The sequence below is a fragment of the Epinephelus moara genome, chromosome 4 (assembly GCF_006386435.1).
Source record: "Epinephelus moara isolate mb chromosome 4, YSFRI_EMoa_1.0, whole genome shotgun sequence".
NCBI lineage: Eukaryota > Metazoa > Chordata > Actinopteri > Perciformes > Serranidae > Epinephelus > Epinephelus moara.
In genome coordinates, this window is record NC_065509.1 from 37,188,290 (window position 1) to 37,207,658 (window position 19,369).

A 19,369-nucleotide genomic window follows, 5' to 3' on the forward strand; every position below is an offset into this window, starting at 1 on the left:
AAATTTAGGTTCCCAGCCTTGATCAGTCCCATTAATTACATAAACTTGGCTAAATAATCTTTCTGGCACACTGATCACCTATTTTTAATTTCTATTAGATTTTATATTTAGGTTTTATTGTAATCAACTATAAAAGATCTTAATCCTGACCGATGGGAGCGAGGTGGGTCGGCTGGGTGGCGTCGAATGCTCAGTGACTTTCTCTTCTTGCACGTCCTGCGAAGCCGCCTCTGTGCCACTTGGTGCCTCCTCGGCCTTTGTTGACACGGGGCTTTCTCCTCTGGTTGAGGTGTGTGTTGGTGAGGCTGACGACGGAGCATCTACAGTGCTGTTGCTGGTTTTAGAAGGGGATGCCTCGAAATGAGGAGGAGACTCTCTTCCTTGACTCTCGGGCGTGGTGGGAACGTCATCACTCCCTATGTCACCGTTGACTCGGAGCAAACCATCCGTCTAGATCAGAAGAGAACAGGTTTAATACTGGCTTTAAAAATGCCCTGCAGAGTTCAAGCATCAAAGGTAACCAGATGTTATGTTCAGACAGTACATCGCCCTGGAGTTAGATGATTTGCCCAAAAATCTACATCATGATAAATTAATACAGGCATTATTTTAATAATCCAGCCCACTTCTGAGATGCTTGTTCAGATTAATTACAACATGATCAGTTGAGGATTTGAATTTGACAATGGGCCGAATCTTTCAAGGGACAGTTCACCCAAAACCCAAAAATACATCTTTTTCCTCTTGCCTGTAGTGCTGTTTGTCAATCTAGAGCAGTGGTTCCAAACTGGTCCAGCCACAGGGTCCAGATTTCTCCTTAGTCATTAGTTCAAGGTCCACACAGTTTAATATATTCAGGGTCATACTGGCGTTTGGCTGTGTCATCAACCTAGTTTGCTGTCTCTGTCAGGTAGCTGTCCATCAGTCACTCACTCTCCAGCAGGAAACAGCACTTCAAAATAAAAACAGTGCTGGAAATTCACTGTACGTCAAAATAAAGTGTGTTTACACATTCATGAGTCACTTGTGGTCCATTCAGAATATACCCGTAACCCACTTTTGGACCAGAACCCCACGAGCTGGAAACCACTGATCTAGATTATTTTGGAATGAGTTGCTGAGTGCTGGAGATATCAGCTGTAGAGATGTCTATCTTCAAAATAATACATTTGAAAACTGTATTTTGCAAGCGTGCATCTACTGCTCACTCATCTAGCACCACTGAGCTAGCTAACATTACAGCTCAGCCAAGGAGGACACCATTAATGTTTACATCGTGCGCTGTCATGTGCACGAGCCTGTGCGTTGATATGGATGGTGGGTGTAGTTTGGTAGAAACAAAATAGTTCCTACATGAAACTGTTTACAACAAGGTCTGTGGATTATCTTGAGTAACCAGGTCATGCTTTCTGGAAAGAGAGTGCCATCTAGTTCCATTATATTGAAGAGAAGGCAGACATCTCTACGGCTGATATCGCCAATACTCTAAATTGATTAATAGCAATACAGGTAAGAGGAAAAATGAATATTTTTCATTTTGGGGTGACTCTTTAAATGGAAATGGTTGCTATTCTGTTTACTCCCAAGCGATTTTGGATTATTTGATAAAAATTGAGTCTATACGAGTATGTTTACATCTGTGTCAGATTAATATCGTCTATAATTTGTCAAATTCTGTCATTTTCCATTCTTAACTGAAAATATATAACTTTAGTAGATTAAAAAAATGTTTATATTTGTGAAACATTACCTGAAATTCTGCTACAATCAGGCTGTTCTTGCTCAAAATATTTTCAGTAGTAAATAAAATTAACTGATGCCTACAAACCCAGTGCCCTCAACTGTGGTCATTACCAGCCATGCATCTCTGTTCGTTATTAGCTATTCATCTAGCTCACAACACCATGCTGGCCTCTATGACAAAGAGGCACTAATGTATGTGTGAGGAGCTCCTTAGTGAGTGGTAACTTAAGACACAGTGGTGGAGCTGGGTGAATGCAGGCTCTCAGTCTGCCCCCCTCCGCCTCCACCTCCTCAACCCTCTCCTAGCAGCCTGTGTGGGCCCTCTTTGTCCACTGGGAGCCCACTTCACATTGAGAGGGCCCTACTTGTCAACTTCTTAAGTCAATAGGGAACAGAGGGCTCCATTCAAAGCTGGGCTCTGCTCAGACTCCTGACAAGACATTCCAGAAAAGCGCTGTGCTCCATTTGGTCTGGTAATAATCTGCCCCTCCCTCCCTGCCACACCAAAAAACAAGATCTCATTTTGAATAATTCCCATTTGGAGATTTTTCCAGAAGAAAAGGAAATGTATCCTGTTGAGAGTACTTTGAGCTAAATTGAAACATTACATGCTTCTTCTGGGAGGGGATGTCTTGCGTTCTCCTTGAAACCAGCCGGGCTCGTCACCATGGTGGTTCTGTGGCATTCTAATGTAACTGCCAAGAGAGCTGGAGGGGAATTTACCCACCAGTCTGTGAGCAGGGCAGCCAACACGGGAATGTAACCACATGTAAAGTGGTCAAGACCTCAACCGTGCCCACTGCAGGACTGTTGTGGTTAACCAAAATCTCAATCATTTCATGTGTGTATGGAGACAACTTAATCATCACCATGTTCGGAAGCTTAAAAGAGTTCACACTGTGGGGTGTATACTAGTGCAGAGATTGTACTGTGACAATCAGACACATGAAAAGGCAGCAACCCAAGTGGCATTTGGATGATGTTGTAAAGCATATTTGTAGAAGAATAATGTGTTCAGTTTTACTAAGTGACAAGTGCTTCAGAGTCAGTCTCACCTTACTGGGCCATGGGTCAGCTGCTGTGGGTCGTGACTGGAAGTAAGGCTTGGGTGTCAGCAAAGGCACCGGTTTGGGCGACAGATTTCGGTTGGATGGCGGCTCAGATGAGCGGGAGCGAATCTGAGGCCGCTGGTGTGTGGAGTCTTTGGGAAACTCCTCGATTCGCGCCTCCAGTGTCGACGTGAACTTTGGAGCCGGGGCGGACTGCTGGCGCAGATACCTCATGGGCCCGTTGGGGTCCATGTCGAAGGGGTCTGGGGTTGCTGGGGAGGCGGACAGGGAGAGAGGGAAAGCTGATGGGGGAAAGGAGGGATCAGCAGATATGCTGCGGTCCAGGAGCTTTGGCAGGTGTAGGCGTTCCAGGACTGCTTCACTGATGGAGAAACGTTGGGCGTAACGTTGGAGGATGACTGCTGCTTCCTCTGGGGTTCTGGCTCTCCTGTACGCGTCCCGAAGCTCATCCTCACGACGCTCCCTGTTTAAGAGGAGAGGAGGTACAGAAAGGATAAAATCAAAACAGCTACGTAAAATGTCTATCACTCTGGTGATGATAACCCTCTGGAGGCAAGGGCCAATAATCCCTCCACCACGGGTTCGAACCAGGAACCCTCTTGCTATGAGGCGACAATGCTAACCACTGAACCAACGTGCCGCCCACATCCCCAAACTATAATTCTTCTCTCTATTTGACTGTGAAATGAGCAGAACTGCTCTTCCTCCTCTTTTTCTCTGTGGGAGACCGACTTGTTAAAGGAACTCAGGAGGAGTTGCTGTCATCTTTGTGCCCACTAACACCAATTAAAATAAACATTTAATTCTCTTTTCTAGAAAGTTTTCCATAACACTAGTGTTGTTTTGTACATATAGCTTTGGTATTATTATTATTTTTTTTAGCTGAACACAAACTAAACATCTGGTCTGTGAGTATTTCACCTACTTCTCCTCCACTATCTCTCTGTAGGTCTTGATGCTTCTCCTCCTCTGGGTGACACAGCTTTCTCCCGACATCAACCGCTCCATCATCTTCCTCTCCTCCTCCTTCTTGATCAGGTCTTGGGAAATACTCCTCCTCCGATTTTTCCATCGGGCCAGGTCCTGACACAAAAACAGATTGGAAGTTTTTCAGTTCCAAGTGAAACAAGGCGAGAGGGCTTGGCTCAGCAGCGTTATGAGACCTGAAGCGCTGCTGTGGCCCTAGAAAACTGATTTAAGTTGTTTAACTGGGGCACAGCAAAAGATTACTGGAGTTTGTGCTTTGGACTGCAGGCACTCAAATCACTGTATATAAACTCTTGACACAATGGAGAGAAGAAATACAAACTGTGCAGATTCTAAAGGGAGCTAAAAAGTAATCTAAATCCAGAAACAAATTCAAAACAAAAACTAGAAATACCGCCTTGTGGTTGTATGCCTCCGCCAACTAGTCAAGTTACAATTAACATTCATGTCTGTCCAGACTCATATATGTATTGAAGACTTTGAGGAAAGTTAATATATCTTTTTGGCAAAATAAAAATTATCACTATATTGACAAATATGCTTTTTAAGAATAATTTCCAGAGGAGTACATGGGACTAATAAATAGCTTTGTAACATGGTGCAACAACAATCACTTGAAGCTCAATATCAGCCAAACCAATAAGCTTGTGGTGGACTACCACAGGAACAGGACATAACACAAAACTGTAGCCATGACAGAGCGCAATTCTTCAAATATGGATGTTGCTGCAAAGAAGCTACAAATTCTAAGCCAAATGCTTCACACACATCTTCAACCTGGCAGCAAAGAAGATCTATGCCATCAGCACAGTTTCAAGGTGGACACAAGATTAGCGTCACCAATTTAGAATCTGACCGAATTTCTCTCCTTCTATTTCTGAGTTATAATGTTAAATGATGATCAGATAAGTGTTTTTGCATAACATTATGATGTCACAGTGAGGTTGACCTTTGACCTTTTGGATAAAAAACGTTATCACTTCATCGTTCTTTTCTTTTAAAACATTTTATTGTTTAATTTTGATTAGCGTATACATTTTTTGAGTTATGGCCAATGTTCTTATGTTTATGAGGTCACAGTCACCTTAACCTTTGACTACTAAAATCTTCTCAGTCCATCCCTGAGTCCAAGTGAACGTTTGTGCCAAATTTGAAAAAATTTCCATCAAGGCCTTCTTGAGACATAGCGTTCACGAGAACGGGATGGATAGACGGACAACCCGAAAACATAATGCCTCCGGCTGCGGCTGTCGCCGGCTCAAAGGCATAAAAAAATCATCCTAATCAAAAATACATAAATGCACACAGGCTAGGAGAAATAAAAATAGTAACATAAAACCAGACAAATCTGAGACACTCACGTCCTGCCAGTGATCGTCTTCTTCCTTCATCCTGTTATACTGGTTGTGCATCAGTTCATGACGCACCTGACTGTGAGGCTGCAAGATGGCCTCCTCCTCACCACGCATGTCGATCATACTCACACTCCTGAGGAGAGGAGAGAGAGGGAGACAGACGGAGAATATAGATGATGAAAAATATATTTTGACATGTCATTTCAAAAACATAAAATGCTTAGTCTTTAAGGCTGCTAGTGAGTCCATGCATTGCCCTCAGTACATTGTACTGTCAGTACATATGTTCATGTCTTTTGTTTTATACACTCATGTAAAAACACTGACCTTTGAACCTAACCTCCTCTAAAATATAGCAATCACTAAAAGGGCAATATATCACCCAAAATCTGTGTTTATACAGCAGTATCAAAGCAAACACATCATATGTAAAAATTAATTTGTACCAATTCATCACTGTAAGGAAAACAGAGTAACCTGTAACCTCAGTACAGATACCAAAATACAGTAGGATGTATCCTTTTCAGACCACATATATAAACAAATGTCCATTTCCAAAGGTAACCTGATGCTCACCCTGTAGGTATACCTTGGATTTTGGAATCTATACATGTATATATTTACAATTCGTTTCAGAAGCAACAAGTAATCTTTCTTCGGTTTGTTCTTTTGAGTGATCCCATATTGATTCATGTTACATTCCAACATTTGTTTCAACCAAATGCATTACATTAAGGACGTTAAGATGCCGTTTAATGACACCTTTTAAACATCAGCTTCAGGTGCAAGTTTTTTTAGTAACATTCTGATGTGAAAGATGCAACAACCAGTGTGGTCTTCATACAGAAAAAGATTTGTTACAGACAGTTGACACTGGTCTTCATTTTTGTTCAAGCAGTAATGTTAAAGCATCCATTTTTAGATTACAGACAAGACAGTAAAGTGCAGCCTTCGTGTTAGGAGCATGCAGCTCATCACAGAATTAGAATGAGTAAAATCATTATGTATATTCTACTATAACTGTTTTTCTTTTTAAGACTCAGAAAATGGATGCATTTTTCATACAAAAGTTATCAGGTGTAGCAGGAGAGTGTTTTCAACCTAAGAGATGACTGTTGTGTAATTTTATTTTAAAAGCTTTGCTCAGTGGGGCGGGTAAAGGAACAGGTGTCATCTTTGGTTGTAGCCTGTGTAATGATAATACATTACTGCTCCTCTAAATTAAAACTTTTCAAACAAACATGCATTTGAGTCATCTCCTGGTTGTGAATCCTCTCCCCTGCTTTCTGAAAAGCTGCACTTTTTACATTAGCTTTTAGCAGCAGAGGACATTACCATGATGATTTATTGTGTGAGGGATGGGATGTTGGGAGGGTGGATGAAATGGTTGTGTTACTGTTTGTGAAACATGCAGCTGGCAGAAGCACTAAGATGTTGTCGGAGCAGCACAGTTTATCAATTCCTCTCCACAGCCACTTTTAATAAATCTGAGAGGAGCTGGTTGTTGCCGGCCAAAAAGCATGTCAACTAGATTTATTAACAACAAATTTTCACAATATTTCAGATCAGGTGTAATGGCAAGAACATTATTTGACACTGTTAAGGCACACTGTCAAAAATATCCACCATGACAAGTCATTAACTTATTATGTTGTAATTTTAATTTAAGTAATACAAGTAGGAAGAATCTGCTTCATTTGGAGAGTTTTTGTTTTCCACAAAAAGAAGACTAAGTTGCCCTAAATCATACAAGATCATCTTCTAACAAATATGATACATCAGCCTTCACTGACTGTACTTACTCACATTTACACCTCGAGAAATCTGCATGAATGAACTTATCTCATGCAACTCAAAATTTTGCCAGAAATGTTTGTGTGGGAGCTGCAAAATAAATTAAGCACTTATTAATGGCATTCAGTGAAGGATTAAAGTATCACATGAGGCCATTTCAGAGGATTTTCCATCCTGGCAAGAGTAAGTGTACTCAGGGAATCAGTACATTCTTCTACAAGATCATCAAACATAAATTATAAATAAATAATTGCTCACGTGACCTTAAATCAAACAAAAACACCTCCGTCTATAAACTGTCCTGTCAGAACGTGAAGTTGTTGTCAATAGCTTCGACAAACTTCTTTAAATTACTTGAACCGTTGGCAGATTTTCCCACTTGCATACAGAAAAATCCAATTCGAACATTCAATGAACGATTGAATGAGTTATTGAGCGGGCTTTGTTTTGTAGTGCAGAGCGGTGCTGAGCCAGACAGCTTAGCCTCTGAGTGGTAAATGGACAACTTACTGTGGGTCATCTGACACACTATGTGTGCGGCTGAATCTGCAGAAGGCAGAGAGCATGGAGAGAGAGCACAATCACAGATGAATACAAGTACACTCATCAGAGAAACACGTCATTCACTCGTGAATATCAAAACACGTGATGGGATATTGGATTGTTAGCTAGTGGAAACATACTGTACAGTGATCACAGCTGATGATGAGTTAATTATGACTTTTTTTTTAATACAAAATGGTTCATAAATAATGTTTAAAACAAGTGTGCCTGCTGGTTTTGTATCTATGCATATAGTTTCTATCTGTCAGTTCCTGTATTTACTGACAGTCCTTAAACCAAGCACAAGGGGGCAGTCTTATCCATAACACAGCCAGAGCAGAACAGAAGACAAGTTTACTGCATCACTGCAAACCAAAACACTGCTAGCATACAACAGATGCATATGGCAATGATCTTAGAATGCAGCTGACACTTAACCACTTAAAAAAAAAGCACATGCATCTTTTATTAGACAACATGAAGGATGTGGCTCCCTTCCTGTCTGCGACCACCACTTGTAGGTTTGGCCTCAACCACAAAGGTCTTCACACAGTCTTTTTTTATGGGGCTGCCTCTGTGATGTTGGAGGGGCGTGAGAGAAAGCATGGCCTGTGGTTTCTCGCCACAAGAGAACAAGGAGACTAAATTAAGAGAGACCTCGCTAAATCAGGACCAGATAGATTGTTTTCTAAGATGACTATTTGCCATATGGTTTGTTGTAGTAAAATGTCTATTTGCCATGTTTTTTTTGTAGGAAGATGTCAGCCTGTGATTCAGTGGGGCTTGTATTAAAGCCAGCCATTTTATTGGCACACATGGAATGGCCGATGATTCACTGATTGATAATGATTGGAACAATAAATGCATTCAAAGAATTAGCAAATAATTTTGGTTTTTAAATTGGATCAAACACATTTCAGTATTCATTGCTGTTATCCCCTAATTGTGTCTCCTGATGAGATCAAAGCTCCAACTGAGGTCATGCATAGTTAATCACATTCTCAAAGTTTTTTTATCTCCAAATTTCTTAAAGGTATACTATGCAGGATTGTCCGTTACTGTTTGTAAAAACGCTCACCAGCAAAAGTAAAAGCTAACCCGAGATTCACTCTCATCTGGCGTTTAGCCTTGCTATTTGTGTTTTTTTTTTTTTTTTAGTGCTATGTCTCTTGGATGCCTGCTGCTTATGGTCTAGCACCTGGTCACTACCTTTTTATAAAGCCCTGACCTCACCTGAGAGCTATGGGGGTACATGACCATAAATGTCCCCAGCACAGAAAATAAGAATAAGAAAATACAGGCAGAAAAATACACCGCCACACACTGAGAGTGGGTCATAAGTGATGATTGAGAGGGATTACTTCTGTATGAGTCGATATATTGTTTTTTTTTTTTTTTTATGAAAATCCTGCATAGTGTACCTTTAACAGAAAAAAAAGCAAGGAAATGAGAAAATATACACATTTTTCAGAGTTTCCATGCATTCTGTGAACAATAACAATTGCTTTTTATAAAACAATGTCAATCTGCATTCATGTAAAAAAGATCATGCAATCTTTGGGTAATTAAGTCATCCAGATAGGAGCACTGCCGTCTCAGGTCGAAGTCACATGCTGAGATTGATCATTGGAACAGAGCCCTTGGTTTTAAAGTTGAATTATGTAGTTTTAGTTCAACGCAGTAGAAACTCATAAAATGTAGTGTAGTTGCTAGACTGGGCTCACGTTGCTGGAAGATTGCTGTCCATCCAAGAGCTCCCTCCCTGTGAGTCGTCACTTTCGCTCAGCGCCCTTCCCTTCCGTCGGCCTGTATCGGTTGTTGCTGTTGTAACGGTTGCCGTGGTGGCGGGCAAAGGAAGGAAGTGAGGGGGACTCGGGGCTGTGATGTGTTTGGGAGAGGGTCTGGCGGGTATTTGGCCGGCCTTCTCTGCATCGACTGACAGGACAGCAGCAGCTCCCTTCTGCTCCATCACAGGTGGATGTTGCCCTGACGTGATGACGGGGCTTGTTGCATCCACGGGGGTTGCTGCAGCGTTTGCTGCTAGAGTCGTTGAATGGTGGAAGAAATCCTCTGAGCACGAGCGAGCTGGAGTACTGCAGAAAGCAAAGCAAACTAAAACGTACTGCTGCCTGGTTATCATCCTATGTCATCAGACAGCATTTCTCTGGAGGAGCCTAAATGGAGGATTTTGAAGACATAAATCTAAGAAAATTGCAAAGCATGGTCACAAATTCTTTCGGAGGAGACTGTATGTAAAAACAAATTGAAGTCAGACAGCCAAAGCAAAATTCGCTGAACGCTCTTTTGTCTGTCATTCTGTGATGAACAGCTACTTTCTGAGAGGTTTATTATTGGACTATAAATTCCCAGGATGCATGGCCGGGAGAGAAAGGCTGTGAAAAGGCCAGGCTGCAGTCCCAGCCTGCTCAGGGTCAGGGAAGGAAGAAAGCCTCATTTCCGTACATCCTGAGGGTGGGTCGCATGTTCATGCTGCCTGCGAGTGTGTGGACACATACAGTACATTTCTGTGTGTACCTGCAGGTGGTATGTATGGGCTTGTGGTTAAAACTGTGTGCAGTTCTGTTCCTGGAATTTAATGGGAATGGTCAAGCGATCTTGTATTAAATGTGTCAATATGTGATATGTTTATGTGATACAACTGTTTTTACTTCCCCCCCACAAATTCCAGCCTCAGCTGTCTTCTGGAAAAATGCAAGCTGTTACCAACTAAAGAAGCTGATATCAAAGCCTTTTAAAAACATCCTAGAAATCCCCCCTTTTCCTTGGAATGCAGACATAAACAAGTCAGATGTCCTTGGAGCATTCTTTTCACTCCCTTGAAACGCTGACAATCCAATCAATGCCTTAACATCTGTGCCAGAAAAAGCTGGAAACTGGGGGTGTGACTCTAATAACTCTCTAACAGGGCTGTGAATGAAACGTCTGCTGGACCAGGAAATAATACCGGATAGGGCTGGATTGTGAAATAACAACACTGACATTCTTCAAGAGAGTAACATAGTAATCACGCATCACAGTGCACAACAGCTCTGTGTCTTGACAGCTCATAATCCTCACCTTGTTACGCAAGACCAAGTGTAAAATTTGTGACTCCTGGCTGGCCTGCTGGGTAAAGACTCCATATGGGGTGCAGCATACTAGCTCACCGAGAAGAGCAGCGCCTCATGTACAAAGGCTATGTCCTTGCCGCAGTAGCTCCAGGTTCTATTCCAACCTGCAGCCATTTGCTGCTTGTCATCCTGTCTCCCTTTCACTCTAACACTCTCCTGTCCAGCAAAGGCAAAAGTGCCCTAAAATAATCTTTAAAAAAAAAAAAAAAAGACTCTGTATAATATGTAACTTGGCTTTATTAAGCACTGAACTTCTTGCTGACTCACTGTTATGTTGCTGTGGATAAGAACACCATTAGAAATAATGATCTGGTAATCTGGCAGTGCCAAAGACGAAAAGGTGCTGGATGAAAACACCAGCTGTGAAAGCAAACTCTTTTCTACAAAAGAAAACTGTTCACAGTGAAGAATGTGGATCACCCTGATCAACTGGGACATTGTTTTTGGACAGATGTGCTGCTGGGGAGACTTTCAAGTGTAATTTTTCAGTTTCACAAATAAAATTCCATTTGCCTTCCCTGTGCGGTGTCGCAGGCAGTGTCTCAGCGGGTAAATCTGCACATGAAGCTGGAATTATCTGCATGGCTAGAGGTCCCTGGAGGCAAGTGAGACCTTCTCTGATTTTGATGAACTGACCTTTAAACAAAACAGAAGTTCAGCAGCAATAAGAACCCATGCTGCTGACTTGATTCATGGCCAACATTAAAAGAGTCCTCCATATGTTCAGCATTGCTCTCCTATACAAAAATTGATGCAGCAGAGCCAGAGACAGCATATTTTCTTATTCTACACATTCTTCTTCCTTAAACCTGGCTCCTACAATACCCACAGTGCAAATCAACTGCCGACAATTCAGTCAGAGATTCAGGTGTCTTATGTTAGTAGCAGCTAATGTAGCCTGGAACCTTTATCGTGCAGCAGAGCTGAGGAGCAGGCTACAGAGGTCTGGGAACCTCATTTCACCACTTTTTTTTTTTTTTACTTTTTCAAACTTATAGTCTCATCAAACCAAAGTTGCCGCAAGTGACATCACTTGAGGTATCACTTGAGGTATGCGGTAGTACTCTCAAAGACCTGCAAACAGACTTTGATGTGTAAAATTGTTGGAGTTCCTTTAAAAAAAAAAACAAGAACAATATCAACAAATTGTCATTAGAAAACTATCAGCAAATAATTTTAAATTCTACAATCTTTATCTTTTAGATCAAGTTGATTTGGAGGAACTATGAATCAGAACCATGCCAATAAAAGGGGATTAGGCTGCTGATTTGAGGTATTCATGAAAACATAAGTCAAGGTGAAGACCTTTGCTCAGAGGTGACCATCAGCTGAGTTACGCTGTCCATGGGGGGCTCTGCATGGGGCCGGGGGAAGCTACGAGACAGAGGATCACTGCTCCTCCTCACGCCCACCGCATGGATCTCAACGTAAGGTGTGGAGGCAGCTTGCTTCCCTTCCTCCTCGTCCTTTTTAGTCTGGTTCTCCTTCTGAATCTGTATGTGGGGCGGGGTGGGGGACGGGCTGGGGGACTCTCCAGGTGGGTCATCTAAGCTAGGGACCTCATTTGGACTGTTACATCACCCATTCACACACAGGGACGGATGACGTAATAACAGTGACGCAAAATTAGCAACGATGACACGAGGATGATCACGACATGATGGATGTGACACATGGAACACACGGATGTGGGGAAAATTAGGTTCACACACGAGACATAAAGGGAGGCAAGAGGGAAAACACCATGATGGATGCACAGGAAGGAGATGGAGGGAAAAAAAAACAACAGCAATACAAAACCAATTAATACATGTGTTTGGATGTGACACGATGGATGAAGTCAATGGCAGGGAGAATGAGAGACAAATTAACAACACACACTGGGTGATACACACATGAACAACACACACACACAGTACACACTACCCTACAGTATATGCACCGACTCACAGCACTGTTTGGAAATGTAAACACACTGAGGTAAAACTAATTAGATTGCAGTTATTTGACTTTTAATTAAATACCTTCTGCTGCTACAGTTAACTAATGCTACGCCCAAACCTCAAAACGTGAGCCTTCAAAAACTACTTCCAGGCAAATCCTGACACTCTCCGCCACTAAACACACACTCACACCACTAACACTGCACATACTGACACTAAAACGGATCAAGGCACATTATGGAATCCACTAAGCCAGCAGAAATTTGAAACTTCTTCAGTGAGAGGAGCCCCTGACAATGAAATGCTTAACAGAGTAAAAATTTTGATCTCAGCGCTCTCTACACGCCAAACCAATAAATGCCAATAAGACCATCAGACTTTAATCTGCCTCGTCTTTGCAGCATATTTCACACTTCTGCTTCGTCAGAGTCAGAGCCAATGAAAACGCACATCTGGCCTCCATCAGCCACTCCCATGAGTACAGTACTGGACAGAGAACAATAATCAAGCTGAAACGTTCATCTGCAACTAGACATGAGTGACACATAATCTAGGAAAATTATTAAACAACACAGAATTCACCAAAATAAATATGTTGGAGGGTATCGGACAGTGAATAATGAACAAATGACTTATTTTCCAACACATCCAATAATGCTGTCAATCTAATCAGTTTCATCACTCTATGAAAACATCACACTTTCACTACAAATAACTTGATGGCCTACTTCCACCAATATTGATTTCCTTTGTGTCAAGAATTTCTCATGCAAAACACACAACACACACAGGGAGATTAGATCATTTGGTACTGCCAGATTTGTTTGTCAGAATATTTATAACAGCCTTTTATTTCAAAGGTTTTTTTTGCAGCAAATCAATTTCAAGCTAAAATAAGGTCATGGTTGTACAACCTGTCGCCAAATTAGCAGTTTATTATGCAATTACACCTCGAATAGCTCAGCACCATATTGGTCAAACCTGTCCTCAAGTCCATCATCTCATACATAAACTCAGCTGCACCATCACCCACATACTGAACAGGATTATACCAAAAGTCAGAGAATATGCCCTTCTGTATAAAGGTGGATTATTTAATGTATTCACAGTTGCTCTTTACGACTAAATAAAAAAAAAATAAACCTTGAATATTCAGAGCTCCTGTTTGAAATGTTAACTTTTAGCACAAATATTTTATCATGTTAAGTGGTTTAATGTTGAACATTCACAGACTTTTTACATCATGTAATTGTATTGAGTTTAGTTACACAGAACACTCTTTCATTAGATTAGTGAAGCTTTACACTGGTTAATAACAATAATGTGTATATCTCATTGAAACACTTTAAGTGCACTTTAACTCTGCTTGTTATAAAAAATACACTTGCATTCAAATATCTAAACTACCTCAAATAAATGACAGTGTTTCTTCCCTTGTAATTACTACCACACTCTGACTCACCTGAATGGTCTGTCTCCTCCTACAGGGGAGGTAGCAGTACTCCAACTCTTGCGTGCTCCCTCCTCTTTATCGTTCTTCTTCTTCCGGAGTGGTGTGGGCACATATCCACTCTGGTTGCTCTTGTTGGGCAGGTACTGGTTAAAGGGCATGGCGGTTCGTAGCTCGCTGACGGACGTCCGCCGTGCCGACATGTCATCCTTTCGGACGTCTGGCATCTTCCTGTGAGGAGGACCGTCGGACTCTGAGTCACTGCCGCGGCCTGTTGAGAGAAGGAGACGGGAGGAATGAAGGGAGTTTATTAACAGGGATCATTCTGCAGCTAATCTGTTGGCAAGTTTGCAAATGCATTTTGGAACAAGATAAATAGCACAGTTATAACATTTAGTATGTTCTGTTTAGGAAAAAAAAAAAGACATCAACCATTTTAAAAACATTCACCTTTTTAAACTATTATTTAGGGCTGCCCCCTGAAAGTCAGAGATTCAAATTACCAGTCGGAGTCCCCTCAGTCACCTGAGATTCTTCAAGTCATGCAGTCTTTTCTTTATTTTTGTGTCAGTCAGTGTGCAGTGTACTTCTGGGGATGTTATGATGGAGGCAGCTGCTCGAGGGAATAGAAGCTTTGCCCAGTCAAGCTCCAAGATAACGTTATTATCTACTGTCTACTTAGCAGTGGTAAAGTTACAGCTCACAGCAGCTTGATACAATACAGTCTCTGGCTTTTTTTTATCTTGTTATTTAGTGTCTGCAAAAAAAGATGCACATTTCCAATAGCGCAATTAGCACACATTAGTGTCGCTCTCACCCTGACAATCCTGCAATTCAAAAACAAATGATTTTAAAACATAATCTCTCACTTTCCCATTTCATTTCTTTTGTTTTTTTGTTTGTTTACTTTTTGTTTTTCCTCTTCTCTTAATTTTATCCTTAATTGTTGTTGGTTTTGCTATTATTAATAATGAAGATTATGAAGAATTTTTGTACGTTATTTCTTTGTACATGTAGATGTGCATGGTTGCTAGCCTCTATGTACAAAGCTTTAATTTACACAAAAAGCATAAAAACATGCAGTGGACATTACAATAAATTATTAAAGAACTTATTTAGAGACGTAATTACGGATATACTAATTTAAATTTAAAGTAGAGTTACTTTCTACATGCTTTGCTGTGATTACTAGCAAATTACTTACATTAATTTTCCCATTTAAATGTTGTTATCCTATACTGTGATTACACGGCCATCTACTAATTTTGCTGCACTTCTGATGAAGCATATACATGTGACAGTGTCCCTGATTTGTTAAATTAACCTTCTGCAATATATGTATGGGAGAATAAATCAAAAATAAATTGAGCAGAAAAAAAGTTGATTGAGGAGTCCAATTGTGGACCTCTGAATGAAAATCCCTTAAATATCCCCCCAAGCTGTTACATCATACAGGCTTACAAAACATGAAAGTGCTGTTCCAGTGTTATTATACGCAGTGCATTCCAGCGGCTGAACATAAATCAACCTCAAGCAGGTTGACGTCCTGTTTTTATGAAACAAAGCAAGTAACATAAATCATCAGAAAACTTGCATTGTGCAGCTCCTGCTTACTAAATTCTACCCTACAGTTCGGAAGAATCCACTTAGGATGCCACTGTGTCTGTCTGCATCACATTTGAAACACACTGTTAGCTCTTTAATGTCAGTGGCAACACCTGGCTTTGCAGAAGTGCATCGCTCAAGGACTTTCCCCGCTCGGCGTCTTAAATTCCTCCGCAAGATGTCCGTGTGTGATCCTCAGAGTACAAGAGAGAGAAATGAGGATAAATCCCACCGCCAGTGGACAGTTAGCATACCAGTCAGTCCATCTTCATTAAGCTGTTTTGTGCTAATGCTAACCCTAATGATACCTGCAGCCTTGCTTTACCCAAGGTCTCCTCTCCGCAAAATTCCTCTCCAAGATGTTCAGCACATGTGCTACTGGATTTCCCCTCCCTCTGGATGAATGCATACTCAATCTATGACCTCTGAATTTATGACTCAATGTATATATTTTCCAACCCACAATTTCAACCAGATCAAAACCGTAAAATCTTCTCGTAGTTCTGAACTGATACATGTGGATGCAGCCGCAGCTCTCATTGGAAACAAACGTCATATTTTGAACCCGTGAAATCCTCCCTTTCTATCAATAGCCTCCTTCATTTTTATGTGGTCTAAAAGATTGACAGATCAAGGCCCAGAAGAGGCCTTGAGGTATCTGCACTTCCAACAATGAGTGGTTCAATTATGACTCTTCGCCCATCAATTGGAAACATGAGTGACTCTACCATCCTTAAGGAACAACATATGTCTTTACGGGGCGATCTGCTCGCTCTGCACATCTGGGAATACTGAAGCTTGAGGGAACATTTATCATGGGTCAGTGCCATGCTGTAGCAGAGCTTCACAGAGACTTATTTACACTGATAATCATCAACATGCAGTAATACTAGAGGAAATGTAAAAGCTGTGGAGTCCAGTTCAGGAAGTAAAGAGTGATAGTGACAGTGACCCTCAACATTTCTATTAGTATTAAAGTGGAATAAATGGAGACACTTTCTGGTGTGCTCTCTGCGAGCTGGCGTCTGTACTCACGCAGCCAAAGACTGTCTGCGAGGGACAAAAAACATTTCTCTTTCACAGCACTTTAAGTCATGACTCCAACTCCTTTTTGGAGAAATGATCCAGCGGATTGTGTCGCATACATTTTGGCAGAATCTTATTATCATACAATATTTTAAGCCTATTAACCTAATAGTGTCCAATCAGGGCCTCCAGTGTTTGTAGCAAGTAGCATGTGAGAAAAAATAAAGAGTAAAACTAAGTAGGCATCATCTCAAGTCGATTTCTGGTTATAGCTGCAGGCTGTGAACATTGATTAGACTTTGACTAAAAACTTGTTCGCCTGTTACTCCTGTTGTTTCCTTACGCCAAAATAGCGGTTAAGAACACTCAAATGCCAGGAGCTGAATTTAACAAAATTATGACTGGTGTGTTAACTGTATGCCAAATTATTCTGAGTATACAAGGCCAAATTGCCTCATATGACCGATTGCTAACATGCCATGTACATAGCATTTAAAACCTACTTTTTTAAACTGGGTCTGGTGCGGTGTTCATTCCACATAAAACGACGATATTCCATCACTTTCAGCAAACTTCACAGAGAACAATGAGGGCAAAACAGCATCATCGATCTGATTTAACTGAATATGCTCTGGTCTAGCTCAGCAAAAACACAGCATCTATCAGCATGTTAGCGTGTCGTTCACAACCTAAGTCTGTCTGTAACGGTCTGTATCCAACTGGCAACATCATCTCCACATCACGTGTACTACTGAGTTTAAATGGTACTCCACTTGGATGGTGCCTTTCTAGTCTTCCGATCACTCAAAGTTGCTTTAATACTCCATGTCACACTCACCCATTCACACACACACACACATTTACACACTGGTGGCTGACGTTACCATTCAAGGTGACACCTGCTACTTGGCTTAAACGCACTCACACACCTATGGAACAGCCATCAGGAGCAATTTGGGGTTCAGTATCTTGCTCAAGGACCTGTGGAAGCTTGGGATCTAGTGGATGAACTGCTCTACCTTCTGAGCCCCAACCGCCCCATTTAGCAGTTTAGACAATTGACACTTGACTTTCCTGCTTCTATTACAGACATGTGAACTAACCACAGGGAAAACACTGACTGAATGGACATTTTGTGTTATTTTTGGCATTGAAAAAATATTTTTTGCCCTGGCAGGGATTCCCATTGACCTGGTGGCTCGCCAGGCCTGTACAATTATACTATAAACACAAACCCAACAGACGAATTCAGTTCACTTCAAAAATCACAACTTAAATGTGTGCAGTATTTTTTTAGAAAACCTGTATACTGGACAATTTCTTATATTAAAAAAACCCCTAAAAACCATCTCTGTGACATCACCCAGTTTATTCTTATAAACAGCCTTTGAGTAGCAATGGGTGTTGCCCTACAAAAATAGAAAGAGAAGAGGAGAGGCTTTACTATAGCAGCACCAGAAGCACAAAGTGTCTCATTTATCAACACAGTATCCATCTACCAAACTTGGCCCAGACAAAAGAGCATCTGCAATATTGCATCTCCTTCAGAGACTGAATTAAACTCCCCTCCCTGCCCCCTAATTGCTGTCAGGGTGAAGTCACTTTACAGAGCTGAATAGTGAAAGGGTTTTGTCTGAAAGGTCAAGGCAGGAAAAACCTGGCTGAGTCAAGTTTGTGAGCTTGTTATAAATGGATGCTGTTGTTCTGGGTGTACTCAAAGCTCCCTGTGATTGGATGATAACTGCATTGTTATCCTGTTCTCACTTCTCCAGTTTGTGCCTCCTGGGTCTGATCCGAACACTGATAGTATGATACCCTCAATATCAGCGTACATCTTAGTCGTGACACACTAACCTTCTATCCCTGTTTGCATGACTGAGCCACAAAGTGCATCTGACAGTTATAAATTAAAAAGCCTTGAGGAAATTCCAACTTCAGATCATGTTGTGATACATCATCAATCTGTGCTGTTCAAAGCATTCCACGAGTCACTTTGTGAAAATGTAATTCAGTTTTTTTTTTGGTTGGTCCACATCTCCAGCATGCCTCCTCATTTTTTAATCAGTTGGCAATTTTGGTCATTTTTCCAAACTGACAGATCATGTTACTTTGGATCAGAGGTGGGCGTATGAGAATACCAGCAGCTTGACGATGTGACTAATCAGCTGTGGGTTACAAGTGTTGGTGGACAGATTGATTGTGGTAATGCTTGTACAGTAAAATCTAGATGCCTGTGACAGCTTTGCATTCTGGTCTACTGAGAGGAAAACTTTGTCTTTCACTGCTGTGATGGGTTTCTGCAGATTGCTGAACGCCAATCAAAAATGTGACTGTTTACTGGCCCTTGTTTTGGATGTGTCTGATATTAAAATTGTAGGTTTGCCACTGACGGAGATTGAATATTTTTGCTGTTATGAAACTATGTTTTCATTGTTTTGTTCTTTAGTTTTCAGTATTTATTTAGGGTGGATTTTCAAACATCAACATCCAGTGAAGTTTTTCGTGAGTTTGACTGCTGGTGACAGCAGCTCGGGCTTTGGAGACGGCAGTTTCCTTCACACTTCCTTCAAAACAAAAACACACTCAGACAGGATGCGTGGTTTCACTCTGTGTTTTCCCACACGCAGTTCTGAGATGAAAACGTACATTAAGCTCTGTGACGACTGCTGTAACCTTTTATAGGCTGTCATTAAAATTTAAAAGGGTCAAATTCAAATAAAGT

At 41.2% G+C, this 19,369-nt stretch overlaps 1 protein-coding gene across 9 annotated transcripts in view; it reads right to left on the reverse strand.

Moving 5' to 3' along the window:
- LOC126388603 (LIM and calponin homology domains-containing protein 1-like) overlaps positions 1–19,369 on the reverse strand; it is a 114,206-nt gene that overhangs the window by 16,621 nt on the left and 78,216 nt on the right. For 4 of the 9 annotated variants that reach the window (XM_050041800.1, XM_050041802.1, XM_050041806.1 and 1 more), the window contains 8 exons: positions 14,029–14,287; positions 11,929–12,192; positions 9,217–9,585; positions 7,460–7,495; positions 5,162–5,288; positions 3,739–3,896; positions 2,799–3,276; positions 151–450 (listed from right to left, as the gene is read on the reverse strand). In XM_050041800.1, the coding sequence (XP_049897757.1) occupies positions 151–450; positions 2,799–3,276; positions 3,739–3,896; positions 5,162–5,288; positions 7,460–7,495; positions 9,217–9,585; positions 11,929–12,192; positions 14,029–14,287 (1,991 nt within the window). The remainder of the gene's footprint in view (positions 1–150; positions 451–2,798; positions 3,277–3,738; positions 3,897–5,161; positions 5,289–7,459; positions 7,496–9,216; positions 9,586–11,928; positions 12,193–14,028; positions 14,288–19,369) is intronic. The other 5 variants (XM_050041801.1, XM_050041803.1, XM_050041804.1 and 2 more) reach the window with 5 other exon arrangements.